The sequence below is a fragment of the Solanum stenotomum genome, chromosome 8 (genome assembly GCF_019186545.1).
Source record: "Solanum stenotomum isolate F172 chromosome 8, ASM1918654v1, whole genome shotgun sequence".
Taxonomy (NCBI): domain Eukaryota; kingdom Viridiplantae; phylum Streptophyta; class Magnoliopsida; order Solanales; family Solanaceae; genus Solanum; species Solanum stenotomum.
Window position 1 is genome coordinate 24,406,329 of NC_064289.1, and position 23,614 is coordinate 24,429,942.

The window sequence follows — 23,614 nt, forward strand, 5'->3', positions numbered from 1 at the left end:
GCCTTGGAAACATGTCTGGAGTACAAGGCAACCTCTCAAAGTCTCTTCCATCCCTTGGACTGCCCTGAAAGAAGCACGCCTAACACAAGACAATTTCAAGAAAAGGGGTGTAATCCTCATCAATAGACGTGTCATGTGCAAGCAGACTACTCAAAGTGTACATTACCTCTTTCTGCATTGCCCTGCAGCAGCTAACCTGTGGCATTTTTCTACTCTATGCTTGGCCTTCAATAGGTAATTCCCTTTAACATCAATGATGCTTTTGCTAGATGGATATTGTGGAGAGTTGACAAATCCATTAGGATCTGGAGAATGATCCCAATAGTTACTTTTCTGAGCCTCTGGAAGGAGAAAAACAACAGATGTGTGATGGAATCTCAACCTCTATTTGTACTCTCAAGGCTAGATGTATAGTTAGTTTATATAGTTGGCACTTTCTTGCCCCCGTAAACAGTGTGGATAACTTTTTGGATTTTGTTAGTTCCCTATCTCTAGTACAATCGAGATGTAGGGATTTCTTTTGGCTGCTTTTACAGGTCTTTTGCCAAGCATGCTTCATGTAATTCTATTTGGAGCAGCTTCTTTTGTTCCCTTGTAACTTTGCATCTCCTTGATGCTTTTCTAATATCATTTAATCACTTTACCCCAAATAAAAACTAATTTGGGTTTGGTATGCACAAGTGAAGAACCGAACCAATGTTGTAAAGAATCAAACTTAAGAAACGAACGCCCACCCTAATTCAATATAAGGTAAAAAATTTCCTCCATGCAACAATGTAGGGAAATACAGAAGTAAGCAAAACCAAACCTAGTGTACAGAGAGGCGGATAAAGAATAGAAGATGAAGAAGCGGAGAACTCCAGAGTAAATGAACAAAGATGCAACGAAAAATGAAGTGGAAGCAGTGGTGATCGTGGGCTTGATGAATGGACCAAAAAGACGATATTACCCTTGGTCGTCCAAAAGACTCCCACTTATTATATAGTTAAATGTAGTGTTCTTGTAAACTGCACCATAGTACTATTTGGGAATTGTCAGCATAGGTATGCATGTCTGATTGCTGTTTTTTTAATCTTTTTTTGTTTGGTTTGTGGTGGGAGGGGATAAATAGACGGTTGTAGCTGATAAAAGTCTCGTGGAAGTACCTATGCTAATGAAGTTAACAGAAGTACTGCATGAAGTTCTTGATTTTATCAGCAGATCTTAAAGCCCCTATTAACTTTCAGCTTGCTCTGACCCTGGCCTTATTATTTCTGAGATATTCTGGACAAGCTTCCTTACACTTCATTTCTTGTTCTTCACAACATATAACTGTCTGCTGCCGGATTGTTTTACTTTTGGAAGCATAGGAGGATGACTCTTAATAATTTGACGAGTACAGTGCCTCATAATATCTGTAGATATAAAATTGCAGAATTGTAGTTGCTAAACTGAGTTAGTCACTTAGTGTAGCTTTGATTCTTGTATCTCAACATATTTTTCAGTTTGAGCACTCCAAATCTGCCCTTGTCAGTTACTGAATGATATTATCTACTTAACAATCAGCTCTAGTATTCAAACGTCCCTTTCCTGTTGGGTGCATTGTCTGCATTATTGACTTAGTAATCTGTTGTAGTTGTAGCTTATTGATTTGTCATTAGATGTGCTTTTCTCCTGTTCCTTCTAATGAATCAAGAATTTATTGTGATCTCCGTGCAGTCTCTCTATGTTCATATACCATCCCGTCATCCGTCTTCCTTCCCGGAATTGGAATTGCCAACCCTGTTGCAGGTAATTGCAGTATGCATTGTGAATCAGTAAATGGTTAAATTCTCGTAGAAAATTGGTATTCTCTGTGGGTTTATCAGTTCATATTGGTTATTTTCTTCTGTTCTATTAAGAATTCAGTATAGGTGTAGAATTTGAGAAAGAAAAGATTTATTTCTATTTCAATATGTGTTTACATCCCATGAGCAAGGGTATTTATACAAAATGTCCTATAACTAATCTACTAAAGGAAATCAATTACAGTAATTACAACAAATTAATTAGAATAAAGATTTCCTATAATCAATCTAATCAATACTAGACTTGTTTGACGAAGTGCTGCACTGATCCTTACCGCTTAATTGTTTCATTTTTGTCAAGAATACTCTCCTCTTTGACCCCTCAAATTTTCTTGCAATATCAACAAGCTTTGCTAGCAAATCAGGGGCTGAAGATATGTTTAAATCTTCCATGGTATTTACGCTGATATGTTTCTATTCTTATAGTTCTTTCCAACTATTTGTCCTTTAGAAGAATTGAAGGTCTGTGTTTCCCTCCTCCATGTACTTGGGTTAGAGTGATGTTTGCCTTACTGTTTCTTTTGGTAAATAACCTGCCTCTTTAATGAAGTATCTTTGTCTTGAAAAATGATTGTTCTTGCTATTGGATTATTTTTCAGTCAGCAGCTCTCCTTTCTGTTGGGCTTCTATATGAGGGATCTGCACATCCCCAAACAATGCAAATTCTTCTGGTACTTTCTCTAAATCTTGGAGGTTTATACTCTTCTGAAGTTCTCTTGGATCATCTGTTGATCAAGTGTTGAGTAGTCACTATGTATTATTGGGTAGTTGGTTTCGATATGTCAGGATGTGTAGAAGTGTTCCCCTTGTTCGAATATATTTAACTTTTGTCATTCTCTCATTCATAGTTAGGAGCGATGGCTATTGAAAGCTAACTGGAGTAGTGGGACAATTCATCTAAAATAAATTTGTTCCTCTGGGAGTTGGTGCAGGGAAATAGCAGATTTGTTTGTATCTACTTAATTGTGCTGGCATTGAAGTGAAATGATTAAGGGGTCATTTGGTAGAGTGAATAAGAATACTATTGAGTAGGATGTATTAGTAATATTGAGATAAGTTATACTGAGTCTTTCTTATCCACTGTTTAGTTTGGTGTATTAAGGGCAGTTTTGAATTTAACCATGCTTATCCATATATTGGTAATCCTTGTATAGTTGATACCATGATTTGCTTAGTTATACACCGTTCTACCAAACTAAAGGTTAAATAATACCATGAGTAATACATGTCTTATTTTCTCTAATATATCCTACCAAATTATCCCCAAGTGATTATAGATAGTCCATACTAGTGCTAGCAAAATGGATAAGATATTAGAGTCTCCATCCGATCTGACCAGTTAAAACGGGTTGGTTAACTGATATTTTAAAGAGCGGATCAAATATGGATCAATCATATTACCCGCTCTATAAAATTGAGTACTGGCTGATCAAATATGGATCACGAGGACTAAAGATGTGAAGAAGACTCTGAGAGATACCGCAAGCCGCGAGAGTGAGCTGCATTTTATTATCCATATAACCCATTGTACACCCTTGTAGATGCTGCCTCCATGTGTTCTTTCCTCTTCTGTCTTTTTTTACTTTTCTAAAGTGTAAAGGGAGCTGACAAATGGTTACATGAAGAACCAGAAGGAATGACAGAGAAACAGATAGGTCTGACTGAAGAAAACCATTTTTTAAAAATTTAGAAGTGCATTCTAAAATCTTTTAATAGCTTCTAAGCATATGGTTTTTATTTTTAAAAGAAAATATCAACATTTCAATTTCTGAGATCAATCCAAAAGTTCATGATTTTACCTTTAATAAGTTGATTTTGTTTCATTGGACTGAGAAAATAGTTGTAAATCCTAGTTTATTGCTTCTGAAAAAATTATCCATGTTATAACGCTCAAATATTTTTATATTCATCATTTGTTTTTGAAAGAGAGGCACTCAGAATTTTGATCTTGTAAAACCATTGATAGAAGTACCCATATTATCCATCCATTCAACCCAAATTTGACTCCTACCGAATATGGGTGTGTCGGATGCTTTATACATTTTTTTTGTCTAACTCGTTCTCAACCTGTCCATAACTGATCTGACCCGTCCATTTGCTAGCACTAGTACATACTCCATACTGATCTTGCTTGCATGCAAGAATCGATGATTTAGTGTTTGACCAAAATTGTAAATTAGTGTTGATCCAAGTTTTATGCATGCTTTTCATGAATTCAATTACTGATAACCAGTTTGCAGGGTGAAATAGGCCGTAGAAGTGGAGGAGATAATGTACTTGAAAGGGAGGGATATGCAGTTGCAGCTGGGTTTTCACTGGGATTGGTTGCCTTGGGTATGATTGAAAGTGCACATGCATTATTATGGCTAATATCTGTTTCTAAGTATTTTTTTTAAAAAACTGAAGGTCGTGGAGAAGATGCTCCTGGCTTTGTGGACTCTTTGGTTGATCGGTTATTCCTGTACATTGGCGGCAAGGAGCCTCAAAACGTATATGCTTGCAGAATTTGTCTCCTGTTTTATGCGATAAGATTCCAAACTTATGGTTTTTGACTAAAGTGATGTTCTCATTTTCTTTGAATAAATTCAGGAGAGGTCCCATCTTTTTGTTCCATCTATTGATGAACTCAATCGGAGTGCAGGGCAGGTCAGGTCGTCTTGTCGCTCCACAGATATTATATTACTGCTATTCTTATCTGACTTAGAGATAGGTACCAATCATCCGAAACTGTACCATTTCTCTTGCAGATAATGGACGGTACTGCAGTCAATGTTGATGTTACTGCACCTGGAGCCACCATTGCCCTTGCTCTTATGTTTTTGAAGGTAATTTTAGACATAATATTACTTTTTCCTTGGAGATAACCTCCCATACAACTTACTTCTAATCATTAATTTTGCTCTTAATCCATTGCAGACAGAGTCAGAGTTGGTCTATTCTAGGTTATCTGTCCCGCAGACACATTTTGATTTACACTATGTTCGACCTGATTTTATAATGCTCCGTGTCATTGCTCGGAATATGATAATGTGGAGCAGGTAAAACATGCTCCCAACACTTTCCAATCAGCAATAACATTTATAAGTTGCTTCGCAGGTCTAACTATGGTTTAATTTCTTCTAGAGTTCATGCATCTGAAGAATGGATTCAATCTCAAATTCCGGAGGTTATTCAAAATGGTGTTAAAAGCCTTGGTGATACCATGAGTGACACAGATGAGATAAATGCTGATGCATTTGTTCAGGCGTATGTTCACATAGTGGTTGGAGCCTGCATTTCTCTTGGTAAGCCTAAGTTCTAAAAGACAGCTGTTGCCTCTTGTCTGTTGACTCTAGCTTCTAGTTAAGTTGCTATGTAATACTATCTTCCATTTTATGCCAGACATGAAATTTTGATATCCAACAGTTTCCCTAACTTATATACATAACAATATGCTTTAAATGGTTTTGAATTGTGAATTTAAATGTATTACCAACAATGGAATCAGTAGAATTTGAGAATTCAAATGCAGTACCAACGATGGATTCAATACTGTCTTCTACCAGTTCATATATATCACTGCTAAGGAAGGTTGCATTGAGTTTGATTTGGGAGGGCAGATCAGGTTTTAGAGATATAAAAAATAATGTTACTAAGTGATGAGTGGAAAATAGCTCCGTCCCGATTTGAATTGTGTCAAGAAATGGACCTCCAGCTTAACATCTGCACTAGAGTTTAAACAATTTAACTCTTAGGGGTCGTTTGGTAGAGTGTATAAGAATAATGCAAAATATAGTGTATTAGTAATGCTTGCATTAGTAACGCTTGTATTAGTTATGCTTCCATTAGTTATGATAAGATTTTTTTTATGCAATATTTGGTTTGGTGTACTAAAAATATTATGCATTACATAGTTTTTTTAGAAAAAATATTTGTTTATAAAAATATCCTCAGCAAATATAATGGAGAGGATGTAAAAAAAGTTTTTGAGGGCAATTGTGTCTTTAATAATGTTAATGCATGCATTAGAACCCATTGCATTACTAATGCATAGAAATAGATGGTAAATACACTCTTCAAAACACAATAGAGTGTATTACTAATACAAGCATTAGTTATGCATAGGTTAGAAAAGTGTACCAAACAAGGTACTAATAATACATCAAGCTAATGTAAGCATTATTTTCTCCAATACACCCTACCAAACGACCCCTTATACTCTATGAACTAAAGCAGGCAGAGATATGAATATTCTTGAAAGTTGGAGAATATAACTTCTATTGTAGCATGGATCTTTCAGAAGTTGGTGGATATGGTCAAAAGCTCTTTTTCAATACAATAGTGTTTCAATACATACCAACTATAGAAGCTTTGACAGCTAATGGAAATTGAAAGTAAAAGAAGATATGTTCAGTGTTGCGTACCTGAAATACTTTGTACTATGAAACTAAATAATGTCGCTTTGTTCGTTTAGTGAACTACATGGGACGGTGGGGTTGGAGCTATTGAACATCAGATCTGTTGGATGTTGTATTTCTTGTTATTCTTGACTTGCAAGCTATAATTTTGTCAGGGTTAAGATATGCTGGTAGTAGGGATGGCAATTTACAAGAGCTGCTCTACAAATATGCACTATACTTCCTTAATGAGGTCTGTTCTTCACCTTATTGTGCCGATTCATAGTTATAATGCTGTAACAATTTACCTCTAATCCTGCAGATAAAACCTGTATCTGTCTCAAGTGTGGCATTTCCAAAAGGACTGTCTAGATATATTGATCGTGGCTCACTGGAGACATGTCTTCACCTAATTGTTCTCTCTCTATGTGTGGTTAGTATATATCTGCACAAGTACAAATTGTTTAAATTTATGGTTAGGCTTCATTCAGAAATTCTACTTGTGCAGGTCATGGCAGGGTCTGGACACCTACAAACATTCAAGTTGTTAAAATATTTGCGTGGTCGAAATTCAGCAGATGGGCACTTGAGCTTCGGTAATCAGATGGCTGTAAGTGAATTGTCATTTTACAATGAGTTCTTGAATCACCTGTTTATTCCACTGGTTGCTAACTAAGTTCCACTGTAGATCAGAGAAATGTTTGTGATCCACCACAAAATAATGTGGATTACTCATCAAATTTTCCTTGAAAAGAAAAGGAAAAATACCATAAATAGAGCTGTCAGTATGGGCTTAGCCAGCTGAGTCGGCCCAAACCAGCCCGTGATTTGATAGGATTGGCTACAAATTTGTAGTCCATGTAAGAATGAGGCTTTCCCCTTTCAAGGTCTCAAGTTCGAAACCCACTGGGTGCAAACAATTTCTGAGGGCCATCGGACTNAGAAAAGGAAAAATACCATAAATAGAGCTGTCAGTATGGGCTTAGCCAGCTGAGTTGGCCCAAACCAGCCCGTGATTTGATTGGATTGGCTACAAATTTGTAGTCCATGTAAGAATGAGGCTTTTTAGCCGGGCCCAAGTAAGTCCGTCTGCCCATGAGGCTTGAGCGAGGTTGGGTTGGGCCAGCCCATGGGCCAAATAAAAATATTTAATTTAAAATAGATAATAAAAATGAAGTAGAGTACTAACAATCACAAGAAATGAGTCAAACTCAAAGTTTATATAACCCACCATATATTCATATTGTAAAGTCTAATGATCAAAGTAGTAAAATGCAAATACAAAATTATATTATATTTCATATCTGAAGCTACAATCAGATGTTTACTTGAAGCCATTATAAATCATCAAACTTCTTTTTGAGAAAGATAAATCATCAAACTTCTACTGAGATCTATATCACAATAAGAGACATCATATACAACTAAAATTGTATTGAACCAACAATCCAATACAAAAATTTTATATGTAATGGACATTACTAACAATTGAAAATATTTGATAATTCATACTTAATAAGTATTATTAAATTAGTTTGAGACTTGGATAGCAACATCATGTGATTTTGTCTGATAAATATTCATGTTAAGCATTTCTAGATTTGAATCTAAATTTAAAAAATCATTTAAAATGTGAACCGCTGGCCCCGCCCGGCCTGAAGCACACATAGAGATGGTTGGGCTAGCTGTTTTAAGGACCATCAACCCGTATTGACAGCTCTAACCATAACCATTTTCTTTCAACAAGAATAAATAATTGCTTGGACATTTTCATTATAGATTCGCAAGCATCTGATGATAGGACATTGGTGAATCTGCTGTATGCACTTGTTCGTTCAAATTGTTTGCATTAAGATGCAGAAGATATTGTGGATTCAACTTTTAGTTTCTTCTATGACCATCTTTCTCATGCAGTGTTCTGAAAACTGTTTCAGGTAAGCTTAGCCATTGGTTTCTTGTTTATTGGGGGTGGAAAGCAGACTTTCTCGACTAGCAAAAGTTCTATTGCTGCTTTACTAATAACACTATATCCGCGATTGCCGACTGGACCTAATGACAATCGGTGCCACCTTCAGGTAAATGAATGCAGAAGTGAAATACTTTAGTAGAGGAAAATATGACCTCGGTTTGTAGCAGTGTTTTTAAAGGCGTTGGGGAGGTACATTTCGGAGCGCGTTCTGAGGCTAGGCGATGGAAAATCTCCCTTGCGTGCATGTGGGAGGCGCAGTTCCATAGGACGGATGCTCTAACATGTCTGGCATATGCCTAGGCATGCCTCGGACCTCACTGGAGAGCCGCACGCCTGACATTTCTGAATAGATCAGTTCAAATTTCGAGAAGAAGAATTAGAGTAAAATTAATATTTATTCCTTGCCACAAACATGAATCAAGTATAAGGAAAGAAAGTGAAAGACCTGATGTTGATCCAAAAGAATACTGTAGAGTTTATGTTTTAATTTTCTTTAATTTCATTCTCATAAAGCAAAGAGTGCGGATGGGCAACAATAGTTCTCCGATTTCGAATTGTGATGACCTTGTGCCCTTGTTTTTTAGACATTTAGGACCTTCTTAGTTGCTCTGCGTCTGGGTTTTGAACGATTGAATGGAAATTATGGGAAGAAGATGAATTCTCAAGGATTTCAAAGCCACTCTCCTTTTACTTTTTTTCTGTATGGACTTTTAGGGGGATTATGGTTACTGAGTAGATACTGGGAATACTGGGCGTCACTTAACAGTGGAAGTAGTCCAGTAGTTGACACTTGCTAGACAACTTCTCTTATGAGATTTCTGTAGATCTGCCAAATGTAGAAGTACCTATTAGGATTGTTGGAAATTTAACAGAGGATGAACAGTGTAAATGAGAGAAACAATCATTGACCCCAACAGAGCTATTTAAATGAGGGGAAAAAGAAAGACAAACTGATAATACCTCTTTTTGACAAGCACCTGAGAATATCACCTTAAATAAAAAGGACTTATTCAAGGGGGACAGATGAGTTACTAGGCTATGTGAACATTGTTCTGAAGAGTGCATATGAATGCACCTTCTGTGGAAAGAGTTCTTTCTTGTTTGACATATCCAGCTATCATGTGATGCAAAGGAGAAGGTATATGTACCTACCCTCTAAGACATGTGTGATGTGACTAAAGGCCTGTTGAGAGGTGTTGAGTTCAGATACGAAAAATCCCATGGAACAACTAGATACTGGCAATACCTGAACATAGTATTGAGTGGATCGGCACTGATTTGTAGTTCACTTATCTCGAAACTCACCTTTCTGGATTTGATTGATACTAGTTATACAGAGATTGAAATTATTCAACATGTGAGAAATATAGGAAAAGAATATTATTGAATTGTTGTTGTGTCTACATTATTACATTGAGACCCTATTTATAGACCCTAGAATACAATCCTTTACCAAGTAGGATACTATTTAGTATTCCTATTTCTATCTCTATTCCTATTCCTATTCTAATGGGATTGTATAAACCTAGTCCTATTCTAATAGGATTGTATAAACCTATTCATATTCTAACACTCACCCTCAAGCTAGTGCATACAATTCATGTACCTAGCTTGTTACAAAAGTATGTAATACGAGGACCGATGAGGGGCTTGGTGAGATATCTGCAAGTTGATCAGTTGACTTCACAAAATTGACAATCAATCTCAATGTGCTTGGTCTTCTCATGAAATACTGAATTTGATACATAATGCCGATAAAACATAGAGTGATAAAATTACAGTGTTGGAACTTCCCAAACCAAGCTTGCAAAGACTCAGACCATAGAGTGACTTACGTAATCAACATACAAGGCTACTAAACTCCCCCTGAGCAACAAAATTAGGTGGTTGCTCCATATAAACTTCTTCACAGTGCAGCGGACATTGTAAGTGCTCAAAATCTAGTATAAAGTATATGGATCATGTTGGAATCAATAGACGAGTCGATATTAAACAAGTCACCGAAAAACTGGTCGGAACATGCTCATATGCCGGAGTATTAGATTCGATGGCTAAAAGTGGTCACAATCTAAGAAATAAAATTATATGGGTAGGGTCGGAATGATGTCACGATCCAACTAGAAAATAGAAATTATATATGATAGTTTGAATTGATGGAACGACCCCATTGAAAAAGAGAAATAATATGGGTAGGGTCGAAATGATGGCACGACCCTATTGGAATAGAAAAATTATACGGGTAGGGTTGGAATGATGGCACAACCCTACGCAAATCAGATTTGAGGAGTCACCGGAAATACGAATGGAACTATGCAAATCAAATCTGAGGAGTCACTGAAAAGACACATATGCTATACAACTCAGATATGAGAAAATAGTTCAGAAAAATCCACGGTACTACACAAATTAAATATGAAAAGTAGTCTGAAGAGATGCACGGTGCTACGCAAATCAGATATGCAAAAAAAAGGTAGTCACCGGAAGGATGGCATGGTGCTACACAAATTATATATGAAAAAAGTAGTCACCGGAATGATGGCACGATGTTACACAAATTAGATATAAGAAAGTAGTAACCGAAATGATGGCACGGTGCTACACAAATTAGATATGAGAAAATAGTCACCAGAAAGATACACGGTGACCCAACTTTTGCTAACATACTCATTGGCCGGACGGCCGGCATAGATGGATAATAGCCACCCGCCGGTAGCGGAAGCTCTTTGATTCTCTACCAAGTTCGTAGAGGCTCTGATACCATGTGAGAAATATAGGAATAGAATACTATTGAATTGTTGTTGTGTCTACATTATTACATTGAGACCCTATTTATAGACCCTAGAATACAATCCTTTACCAAGTAGGATACTATAGTATTCCTATTTCTCTTTCTATTCCTATTCCTATTCTAATGGGATTGTATAAACCTATTCCTCTTCTAATAGGATTGTATAAACCTATTCATATTCTAACACAACATATTGGTTTCCCTGTTTCAAATTGTCCGATTATTGACTATTTCCTTTTCCCCTTTTGTGGAATACCTCTTTGCAACTCTATTAATCTTTCTTTCTTTGATCTCATAAGATGTCTTCGATTTTGGTTAATATTCTATGTAAACATCTCATACTATCATTATAATTTGTATTTGCTTCCTTCCATTCCATTTCCGGTGATTATCAGCAAATACTTTTGTAATTTAAATTTGCATTGTACAGGCTTTTCGGCATTTGTATGTTCTTGCAACAGAAGCTCGCTGGGTTCAGACAGTTGATGTGGACAGTGGTTTACCTGTCTATTGTCCATTAGAAGTTACTGTTCGAGAGACAGAACACTATGCAGAAACGAGTTTTTATGAGGTTACCCCGTGCATTCTTCCAGAACGTGCTGTTGTAAGTTCTGGTCTTCTGTACAAGCAAATTATGCAGTAATTTTAAGATTATTGAACACATGAAACATTAGGTCAAGCCAATTTTTTCCCTTTTGGCATTATAGTTGAAGGCTGTTCGTGTCTGCGGCCCTCGATACTGGTCTCAAGTCATCAATCACATTCCTGAGGGTAAAGTTGACATTGGTTTTCACTCATCTAGTTGGACATCGAGGCTAAAAACTTATTTTGTTCAATATTATCTGTAACTCTTTTACAGAAAAACCATGGAGCTCAGGGGACAAGGGTGATGCGCTTAGTTCTGGTATCCTCTATGTCAAGAGAAAGGTTGGAGCATGTTCCTATGTGGATGATCCTGCAGGGTGTCAGTCACTGCTGTCACGAGCAATGCACAAGGTTAGTTCTCATTTACAAAAATTCAACTCTTCTTTGTCCTGTCTAATTGTTACATCAAATTATGTTTTCTTTTATGTAGGTGTTTGGCTTGACACGTCTAAGAGCTTCAGCAGCAAGTAGAGATTGTCAAGATGGTGACATGGTAGATCAGTTGATCAGTACTTTCTCGTCGAACCCAAGCTTAATTTCGTTTGCCCAGCTCTGCTGTGACCCTAACTGGAATAGCAGGCAAGTGCCCATATATTCATTGCTGATTCTCAAGTCAATATTCTAGCGGTTATTTTCCTGACTCAGTGTGTACTGGTTGTGTTCTTTATTTCCTTTTTCTTAGTTCCTAATTCTGACACTTTTGTGTTACCTCGGCATACAGATGGATCCCACAAAAAAATGAATAACTATCATTAAGCATGAATTATAAATCGATCTGAATCTAACAGAATGTAATGTTTAATAAACCAAGAAAGCTACATAAAATTCAAGTAGGGGGGAAAGGAATTTTTCCAAGGTGACTTGGTTACAAAATAAATCACCCTAGAAACCTGTGATTGAAGAAATTGTTCTTCTGTCTCATTCCCATGAACAGTTATTAATCCTGATCCAGCCTGGCTGTTGAAGTGTTGCAGCTGGATATGTAGTCTAAACTAGCTTTGCTGGCTTGTATTTTGTAACTGTTATAGAGCAGGATAAGAGCGAAAAGGCTAACTTTTGGAGGCTGGACTTAGGACAGAACTATGGGTTCTTCTTTACATCATGAATACTGTAAAAAATGCTTCTTAATCTTCTAACTAAGGGTGTTCATGGTTCGGTTTGAGTCGATTTTCTCCTAAAAGAAAACCAAACCAATTAAGTTGACTTTTCATATATTAGAACCAAAACCAACCAGTGTTTTCAAAGACGTTTATGGGTCGAGTCTCGGGGCGGGGCATACCAAAAATGCTCCTGGGCGCAAATTAAAGGCGTAGATCCATAGGGTGTATGGACTAGAATTTGGGGCATACGCTCCGGGGCGAAAATGCAAGTCCCTAGTGCAAAAACATACGCCCCGAGCATTAACATCTACTTACTAATTCATTTGCAAAGCAGGGACTATTTACATGTACTTACTAATTCATTTGCAAAGCAGGGACTATTTACATGTACTTACTAATTCATTTGCAAGTTACTAACTGAATGATATAGCAAGATTGTGTGAAAGATTAGTTTTTGATGATGTGAATGTAGAAATATTATGTGGAGTCCTTTCAAACTTGCTTGACAAATAATGAAAGACTAGCCTCCAAGATGTGTTTTATTGTCCTGCTGAAATTCTTGTCTTCTGATTGTAATGATGAGTTGATAGTAAAGCCTGTATTGCACGTTTGCAGATCTGACATTGACTTCCAAGAATTTTGCTTACAAGTGTTATTTGAGTGTGTAAGCAAGGACAGGCCAGCCCTATTGCAGGTGGTGATTCATCATGCAAATGTTTTTTACCTTGATAATTCATAAAAAAGATTCTTAAATGATGGACAGTAAATGCTACGTCTTTGAGCCATGCAGTTGTGTAGTTACCATGGAAGAACTTACTTTGAACATTTGTTCTATCCTTTTCAGAAAGAATGTTATATACTGAATATTGAAGTAGTTGTTACACCCTAATTCAAGCTGTGTGGGTGATTGACACCTGATGCTGCCTTAAACTTTCCATGGAGAAAACCATCTGGACATATTACCCTTTTCATAGCAATGCATGCATCACGACATGTAAAGCTTAATAAATTTGGAACTATAACATAAAGCTCATCGGCCTCATCATAATCTTGAAAATCCTAACATATAGTTCACAAGGCATAGAACATTTGAAAATCGTTACAAAATGAAAATGTCATAAGGGCCTCATAACATGTCTAGACCACTCACAAATCACAATAATGTCATGGAAACTCTATGATGTACAAAATAAATACTATGCACGGGGCACATCCCAGCTATGCAAAGGAATATCATGAAACACTGGCCACAACTAGAGTATTGGGGCTCACCAGAAGCTAAGATGTAGGGAGATGCCTAGCTTGTGCTAAGTTGTTCAGACTCTTCACTTTCGGTGCTTCACCTGTGTCAACACGACGTTGGTGTGGGATCCGTACCTTATTTGGTCAATAAATTTTGGTTACTTCGACCAAAATTGATGGAGAAATTCGAGATAAATACCTATCATTTATTTAATCAAAGCAAAAGCTAAGACCAAATTTCAAGCAATGACATCACCCCGTCTTGATCAGATGTTGATTATGGTCAATTCTAGGTTTATGAAAAGCTCAATTTCAAGCCAAGGCTTTAAAATGTTCCTGAATGCCTCGAAAACCGCGTAATCCAATCTACGAAGTCAAAAAGCACCTTTCAGATCCAACAGAACTGTCAAAATTCGAATTTGACCTAGTCAACCTGATACATAGATTTTGGTTTAACTTTCCAAAAACCAAACTTTCAAACTAAAAATCTTCTCCGAAACTCATCCGATCACCTCAGCAATCGTGTCACCCATTCCTGCAAGTCACGAATAACATCGAGAAGCCAGCTTACAGGAATGGTCAAAATAGGGGAAACCAACTGAAAACACAAAACAGCCATGAGGGTCGTTACAGTTTACACCTTGGGGATACCTTAATCAAGCTGCTAGGGTCGTGATTAGTCGTAATTGACATTTAAAACTTATGGGTCTTTATAGTTGCTTCCTATGAAGGTTGTGCTACTTCTTCTCCTTGTTAAGTAGCTTGTGTTAGTATTCTTCATCAAAAAGGTAGCTTGTCTTAGTATTTGGAGGTAGTCATTTAACATTTGGAAAATCTGCAGGTTTACCTGTCATTATACACAACTATTGGTTCCATGGTTGATCGGGTTACTAGTAGTTCCAGCAATTTACAGGACACACTCTTCATCTCAAGTTTGAAGGTATCTTTTTGCTTTGTACCTGATTTGTTGGCATAATCTATGAATTTTTCAAAAAGTGATTTTGTTTCAGATTCAAAATTCCTTTTGAACTACCTGCTTAGTGTGTGGGCTTGCTATCTTCATATTTTTTCGAGTTTAGATCATTCAAAATTAAGTGTGTGGGCTTAGTGTGTGGGTTTCTTCTCCTTACTTGATTGTGGTTTTGTTTTAGACTCGAAATTTGTTATCTGTGTAGTGCATTGGTGCATGCTTTCTTTGTATACACGTCTGTTGTAGACCATCCAAATGCTCTTTGAAATAAGTGATGAGAATTGAGAAGTCACCACTCTCCACAACATAAATCAACTAGGGAGGACACTGTAATTTTTAAAGTAGAGGTTAATGTATCTGATATTGTTGAACTGGAGGGGAGCTAACTATGGTTTATTGAATATTTAATATGATCAGTATCAGAGAGATTTCTTTAACTTTATTTACATTCAACTTGTTGTATGAGCCAATTCTTTTTGTATTTGCTAAGCACATAAAAGTATTATAATGGTAGATCGTTGAGATTTCTGTGCAGGTGTTACGTGTGGAATTGTATGCTATTGTATAGATTAGGAGGACAAGTTATTTGTTGCGTGAAGTTCATATATTTGGGAGTTGTAGAGTATGTGGGCTTAGATTTGGTTCCAAAACTTGATAACCATTTATGCATGATTAACATTTTTAACATCATAAAGCCGTGATACCATTGCACCCAAGGGTGTGGCCTAGTGGTCAATGAAGTGGTTGCGAGCCATGAAGTCTCAGGCTTGAATCACAGCGTAGACAAAAACACTAGGTGATTCTTTCCATCTGTCTTAGCCTTGGTGGATAGAGTTACTTGGTACCTGTTGTTGGTGGGAGGTGACAGGTATTCAACGGAATTAGCGCGGAAGCTGGCCCGGACACCATGGTCATCCAAAAATAAAATAAAAAATAAAGCCCTAATACCATCTTTAACTTTATTATTTCCTCTTTATGAAATATAACTTATCTAACATAGAAAGGTAAAAAAGACGGATCTATTGTGGCAAGTTTAGATCCTATCCTTGTTCATGACCATTAATGTTTCTAACACTGTAAAGACCTAATACATTCTTCAAGTTTATCATTTCATCTTTGTGAAATACTGTAGAACTTATCTGACACAAGTCAATCAGAGAAGATTTTACTGTGGCATGTATAGATCGTACCCTTAGCAAACCTCAGTCAATCAATATATTACCTAATTATCTGGTGATAGTTACTCCTTCTTCTTCTTCAAAGAACAAACACCAGACTGTTAGATCACAAATCTATTTGAAAACATCCTTAAAAATGAATGCTTGTTGATCTTGACCTTGTACTGATTTCCTGATTGCACATATGCTTTAGCACTGATGGTGAGCAATAATTACTCACTATGCCTTTCGTGCTAAGCTGCATATTACCTGTAATTACTGTGCCTGATATCCATCTTTAATGGATTATTGTATTCAATTCTTCGCATACAGATAGCGCTGGCCTACAATAATAGTTTGCTAAGTAAAAGATCAACAAGTTCAAAGGAGGGCATCATACAATCAACTTTTCTTGGCTCAGTCCAGAAGCGTGTGGAGGAGATTCTTAGTTCATCTCTGGAATTTCAGAAGGATTTTTCTGAGTACATGAAATATGGAAGATGGCCAACTGAAGATTATGGAAGAAGGGCCTCAACTCTTCTTTCTTGGTATGTACAATGGTACAATGTGCCATCACCATTCCAAGTTAAAAGAGCTTTGGACAAAATCAAGGCAATTAACACATCCTCTTCAGTCCCTCTTTTACATTTGTTGTTCCCTACAACTGATGTTACTGCCCTCTGTGAGATCAACAGAGTAGGATTTTGCTCCAGGGGATGAGATTTGAATATCCTCTCTAAATTTTATTGTTGTTGTAACTAGTAAGTCTGTATGTTGTATGTATATTCTTAATTATTAATTTATAATCTTAGTATCGAGTTACAGGAGGATAATTGAGGTTTTTTTTTGGTAGGGTATACAGCCCCGATTCTCTTTAGCTATTATGAATAGCAAGTACTCTTACTCATAACCTTTCTCCTCAACTGCTACACATAGAAAACTTAAATATTGGTGGGATAGTTTTCAAGTCTGCTATTAGTTTTTTGCTCCCATATAAGAAGTAATAGGAAAATAGCCACACTTAAATGCGAAAATAAAATTTGAACAAAAACACCTCAACATAAAGCACGCAAGAACTTAATTGAACTGCGTGAATCGTTCCTTTGTTTTAAATCGGTAAAGGTTCAAAAACTTAAATTTTTCTTTGTTTGAAACTTCGGCAAATATTTAAACCTCATGAATTGCTATTTGATGTACAATTTGTAAAGGTTAGAACCTAATAAATTCTTCTTTGAATTTATAAAAATTTGAACCCAATGAATCCCTTCTTTGATTTTGAAGTTCTAGAAAGTTATTTTTTTTTTTTTTTTTTAATCTGNTATTAGTTTTTTGCTCCCATATAAGAAGTAATAGGAAAATAGCCACAGTTAACTAACTGAATGTTGATGTTAACTAACTAATTTTCTGAACTAGATCTTGCTTTAATATGTGTAACATTACTTCTTTCCTCAAATAGATTCTTGACCTCAATGATCATAGTGTGAAAACTTGATCTTCAGAGAATTGTAAAAATCTCAAGTTGCATCACAGCAGGGCAACCTCTTCCATCTGATTAAATCTTGTGCTACTGCCTTGTTGACCCTTTTCACAATTCTCTTTTGTAAGACAACTTTGAGACTAAGGCAATGAGGATGAGCAATATCACGGAGAGCAGAGTTGTCTTGACCATAAGGCCACTAAAACAATCGTTTGGCACCCCAATTTTTCATAACACTTCTTCAATTAGGATACATGGACAATATATATGTATTTTCATTGATGTTGGAAACAACAATGCATAAGCCCTGGAATGAACCATCATAATACCTAGTAGCAAGCTTGTGGAAGTGGTGAGCTGATATATTGTGACACCTATAAGGTTGCATTTTGAAGTAGACTCAATCACCAACAATAAAATACCCAGTCACTCCTAGAGAGTCAACGAGCTCATTTGGATTGGCTGAAAAAAAATAGTTTTTAAATAAAAAATAAAAAGTCAAAATTAAATAACTTTTAAGTCAAAAAATAAAAGTAGGGACAATCTTACTTTTGGTTTTTAATTTTGTTAAAGTCATTTTAAACTTATTTTAAGTTATTTTTAACTTTATCCAACACTCCTAAAAATCACTTTAAAGAGTTTTGGTCAACTTTTAGATCAGTACGTCCAAACAGGCTCTACATGTTGTTTCATTCTTAGTCGTGCCCTCAACAGATGGTGCTTAAGGTTCATTTTTTTCCATCAAAGATTAAGACGTTTGAATCTGAATAAGCATTTTGAATATATGGTTGTGCATTAAGATCTAGATTTGTATATGCATTTGGATATCAAGATGTAGTCTCTAGATTTAAACACTGAATGATTAAGATTTTTTGCTTTCAATATCTAAATGTACATAAGAAACTGAACACTATCAATAAAATATCGTAAAAATCTCATTTCAAAATAATAATATTATTTTTTTGTAGAAAATAATATTTTGAATGTAAAAATTTGATTAAATACTATGTCACTTCTTTCTCTGACTCTCTAACTCACATGTATCGGGAGATTAAAATACAATAACAACAATATATCTAATGTAATTTTACAAGTTATATTTGATAATTGAAGAGTCTCAATAAAATTAGTAGCCTAAAATAAAAAAAATCCAATAAGAAAACTCAAGTATATACGTAGTTGTATAATGTATCATGACCACCAATAAGCTAAGCTAATTGGATCGGACTACATATACATACTTAAATGGCCTTGCGGTTTATATAGGTTTGGATGGAGGTTGTATACCACATTAATATTTGGGATATCTCCTCTTTCTTTATTAATTATATCATATAATTATATTTTATTATTTTATATTTTTTATATCATATTAAAAGTGGGAAGCATTTTAGGCAAAAGTTAAATTACGATTTTACCCCTATATTAAATGTAAATGCTATAAATTATTTAATAAATTAAATATTTAAAAATCAAAATGTTTTGAAGTCTTTTCACCTCCTAGATTTATTACAAACTAAAGAGTACTCCTAAAGAAATTATACATTGATTTAGGAAGTACTACATTTATCAGTTATTAATTTAATTAGCACGTAATTAATAAGTTTATAAGGAAATTAGATAGTACAGCCAATAAAATTTATAGCAAACTATTGTAAAACTAAAGCAAAATAAGATAAGAAATATAGAGACGAAAGTAATAGAAATAGGGAGACAAAAGATGAGAGTTTTTCTTATTATTCCAAGTCTTCAAGTAATAGAAATAGGGAGACAAGAGATGAGAGTTTTTCTTATTATTTCAAGTCTTCAAGTATATACAATATGAACCCTTATGCCTCTATTTATAGTGTAACATAGAGGCATACAAAAGGTTAGTCATAAACATGACATTAACATGAATATAATGGAGGAGGTTATGAAATTGAAAGGTTACAAGAATAATGGTTATAAAGTTAGAGGTTATGGAGGTTATGGTTATCTTCACAATGGAGGAAAGTAATGGAGATAATGGGTGAGAGTAACTCTTTGGTGTAATGGACATCCACACCATAATATTTTATAACACTCCCCCTTGGATGTCCATAGATAATATGCCTCGTTAGAACCTTACTAGAAAAAAACCCCGTGGGAAAAAATTCTAGTGAAGGAAAAAGAGTACACATATCGATTAATACGCTTTGATTGTTGCCTCGTTAAAAACCTTACCAGGAAAACTCAATTGGGATAAAACCATGATTAAGGAAAAGAGTACAATGCGTATTTTTCTCCCCCTGATAAAAATTTTACTTGATATCTCAGAGACGATGCATTCCAATCTTATATCACAACTTCTCAAATATTGATGTTGGCAATCCTTAGTGAATAAATGTACAAGATTATCACTTGAATGGGTCTTTGAATGTCTATCTCACCATTTTGTTGAAGATCTTGTGTGAAATTTTTTTTGGTGAAATATTCTTTGTCCGATCTCCTTTGATTGTATCCTCCCTTCAATTGAGCTATATATCATTTTCGTATATGCTGACTGGAATATCCTTTTCAAAAGAAAATCACATATTTTGTAATATGATAGATCATGATTCCAACTGAACACACTCCCGACTTACTTTATAGATCAATATTATTTCTGCATGATTTGAAGAAGTGGATACTAATGTGATTCTTTGAATGCCAAGATATTGTTGTGTCTCCATATATAAATAAATAGTCCATTTGCGATCGAGCTTTATGCAGATCAAATAAATATTTTGCATCTACATAATCAAATCATTTCTGACTCGAGGATTGATCATTTCAAGCTCGTTTTTTCTTATGAAAGAAAATCACACATCTTCTATGTGTTGAGTCACTTATTTTGTTAGTTTCTTGTCATAACTTGAATGATAATATGACAATTCTTTCACATAACTTTCGTTATGTATATCAAATAATCTTCTAGCATTTGCATAACCATCAATATATAAGTGCATCAATTGCACTAATACATGCCATTTTAAATCATTTTTCATGAGATTAAATAGATTCTTTCTCTGTGTTAATCAGTCTCAAAATCATTGGGTACTCAATGAAATTGTTTTAAGACCTTTTAAATCCTTCAAGGATTTTCATATAACCTTCATTGTCTAGTTAAACATAATAATCATTCATTATGCATATTCAAGTATTTCATCTATTTCCAAACTGAAACAAGTCTCATTGCATCCACCACTGAGGAACATACCACCATTTAATAATGTCAGGACTTTTGCGAAACCCTTTATGCCCCGAGTCACAAACCGTACTTTATATCTTACGGTTATACTTTCGCACAATGATTCATTTGTACCCCACTGACATATATTTTGATCTATGAACCATAAGTTCAAAAACATCACTTTTCTAAGTGAAACATAATATACTTGAATAGTGCATTTTATTTGGCCAATTATTTATTTGTCCACATTATATGACAGATTCGAATTTAAGAGCCTCGTAACCACTTATAGCATTGAGTGCTATTTCATATCAAAGATACCGTCGAAAGTTATTTGACTCGATTCCAACACGACATAACTTATCGAGATCTCTTTATTTTTCATCAATTTTAGGTACCTAAACATTTGCCAAGGTTTTATGAAGTGTTATGTCATAGTGCTCTTTCAAATCACTTACCTCATTATCATGACCATTTTGATAATTTGCTCCTCTCCTACCTCAAGGAGTTTTACGTTTAGAATCGATTGGTCTATCACGCTTCTGGCGTACCATAGACTCTGTCATTCAAAGACTATTTATCGGAGCATTTACAGCTTAATTAAAATATTGGGTCAGCAAATACATCTGGCAAATTATTTGCAACATTTTACAAATGAATTATCTCTTGAACTTCAAGTTCACTTTTTTTTTAAACGAGAATCTAGATAACTCACCTCACACATAATTTTCAGCTGCTCAACACATCTCCCCCTAATGTTAGGAAATCTAACATTTACCCCAATTTCATTTGGGGATCCATCTTTGTGCGTGGTGGAGCAATAAAATCATATGTGCACATATCAAATTTTTAGATGGAAATTATTTGGTTCCTGACCCTGAACCAATTGTAATGGGAGAACATTGTTGGCTTGATGCATACATGTTAAATAAACTCATCTCATACCAAATTTTATTTGATAGATTTGTTCTCATAATCAATGGTCTAGCTATAATTGGAGGCAAACAATTTCTGCTAAACCAACCAGTATTATCAACATAATTTTATAGTTTGGAACTATGCTCGTAATTTAACAATTCNTAAACTTATTTTAAGTTATTTTTAACTTTATCCAACACTCCTAAAAATCACTTTAAAGAGTTTTGGTCAACTTTTAGATCAGTACGTCCAAACAGGCTCTACATGTTGTTTCATTCTTAGTCGTGCCCTCAACAGATGGTGCTTAAGGTTCATTTTTTTCCATCAAAGATTAAGACGTTTGAATCTGAATAAGCATTTTGAATATATGGTTGTGCATTAAGATCTAGATTTGTATATGCATTTGGATATCAAGATGTAGTCTCTAGATTTAAACACTGAATGATTAAGATTTTTTGCTTTCAATATCTAAATGTACATAAGAAACTGAACACTATCAATAAAATATCGTAAAAATCTCATTTCAAAATAATAATATTATTTTTTTGTAGAAAATAATATTTTGAATGTAAAAATTTGATTAAATACTATGTCACTTCTTTCTCTGACTCTCTAACTCACATGTATCGGGAGATTAAAATACAATAACAACAATATATCTAATGTAATTTTACAAGTTATATTTGATAATTGAAGAGTCTCAATAAAATTAGTAGCCTAAAATAAAAAAAATCCAATAAGAAAACTCTAGTATATACGTAGTTGTATAATGTATCATGACCACCAATAAGCTAAGCTAATTGGATCGGACTACATATACATACTTAAATGGCCTTGCGGTTTATATAGGTTTGGATGGAGGTTGTATACCACATTAATATTTGGGATATCTCCTCTTTCTTTATTAATTATATCATATAATTATATTTTATTATTTTATATTTTTATATCATATTAAAAGTGGGAAGCATTTTAGACAAAAGTTAAATTATGATTTTACCCTTATATTAAATTTAAATGCTATAAATTATTTAATAAATTAAATATTTAAAAATCAAAATGTTTTGAAGTATTTTCACCTCCTAGATTTATTACAACCTAAAGAGTACTCCTAAAGAAATTATACATTGATTTAGGAAGTACTACATTTATCAGTTATTAATTTAATTAGCATGGAATTAATAAGTTTATAAGGAAATTAGATAGTACAGTCAATAAAATTTATAGCAAACTGTTGTAAAACTAAAGCAAACTAAGATAAGAAATATAGAAGACGAAAGTAATAGAAATAGGGAGACAAGAGATGAGAGTTTTTCTTATTATTCTAAGTCTTCAAGTATATACAATATGAACTTATGCCTCTATTTATAGTGTAACATAGAGGCATACAAAAGGTTAGTCATAAACATGACATTAACATGAATATAATGGAGGAGGTTATGAAATTGAAAAGTTACAAGAATAATGGTTATAAAGTTAGAGGTTATGGAGGTTATGGTTATCTTCACAATGGAGGAAAGTAATGGAGATTATGGGTGAGAGTAACTCCTTGGTGTAATGGACATCCACAAAATAATATTTTATAACACTCCCCCTTGGACGTCCATAGATAATATACCTTGTTAGAACCTTACTAGAAAAAAACCCCGCGGGAAAAAATCCTAGTGAAGAAAAAAGAGTACACATATCGATTAATACGCTTTGACTGTTGCCTCGTTAAAAACCTTACCAGGAAAACTCAATTGGGATAAAACCATGGTTAAGAAAAAGAGTACAACGCGTATTTTTCTTCCCCTGATAAAAAATTTACTTGATATCTCAGAGACGATGCATTCCAATCTTATATCACAACTTCTCAAATATTGATGTTGGCAATCCTTAGTGAATAAATGTACAAGATTATCACTTGAATGGGTCTTTGAACGTCTATCTCACCATTTTGTTGAAGATCTT

General features: G+C 34.8%; 1 protein-coding gene across 1 annotated transcript in view; it reads left to right on the forward strand.

Moving 5' to 3' along the window:
- The window catches only part of LOC125873063 (anaphase-promoting complex subunit 1), a 40,128-nt gene extending 23,177 nt beyond the window's left edge, over nucleotides 1-16,951 (forward strand). Inside the window, exons 19-37 of the mRNA XM_049553922.1 lie at nucleotides 1,699-1,770; nucleotides 2,426-2,497; nucleotides 4,067-4,160; nucleotides 4,233-4,315; nucleotides 4,416-4,472; nucleotides 4,574-4,651; nucleotides 4,743-4,864; nucleotides 4,950-5,110; nucleotides 6,379-6,455; nucleotides 6,525-6,635; nucleotides 6,711-6,812; nucleotides 8,137-8,277; nucleotides 11,390-11,563; nucleotides 11,667-11,730; nucleotides 11,819-11,955; nucleotides 12,035-12,183; nucleotides 13,320-13,398; nucleotides 14,788-14,886; nucleotides 16,407-16,951. Of these exons, the coding sequence (XP_049409879.1) occupies nucleotides 1,699-1,770; nucleotides 2,426-2,497; nucleotides 4,067-4,160; nucleotides 4,233-4,315; nucleotides 4,416-4,472; nucleotides 4,574-4,651; nucleotides 4,743-4,864; nucleotides 4,950-5,110; nucleotides 6,379-6,455; nucleotides 6,525-6,635; nucleotides 6,711-6,812; nucleotides 8,137-8,277; nucleotides 11,390-11,563; nucleotides 11,667-11,730; nucleotides 11,819-11,955; nucleotides 12,035-12,183; nucleotides 13,320-13,398; nucleotides 14,788-14,886; nucleotides 16,407-16,793 (2,259 nt within the window). The 3' untranslated portion in view covers nucleotides 16,794-16,951. The remainder of the gene's footprint in view (nucleotides 1-1,698; nucleotides 1,771-2,425; nucleotides 2,498-4,066; nucleotides 4,161-4,232; nucleotides 4,316-4,415; nucleotides 4,473-4,573; nucleotides 4,652-4,742; nucleotides 4,865-4,949; nucleotides 5,111-6,378; nucleotides 6,456-6,524; nucleotides 6,636-6,710; nucleotides 6,813-8,136; nucleotides 8,278-11,389; nucleotides 11,564-11,666; nucleotides 11,731-11,818; nucleotides 11,956-12,034; nucleotides 12,184-13,319; nucleotides 13,399-14,787; nucleotides 14,887-16,406) is intronic.
- The last annotated feature ends 6,663 nt before the right edge of the window (nucleotides 16,952-23,614 follow it).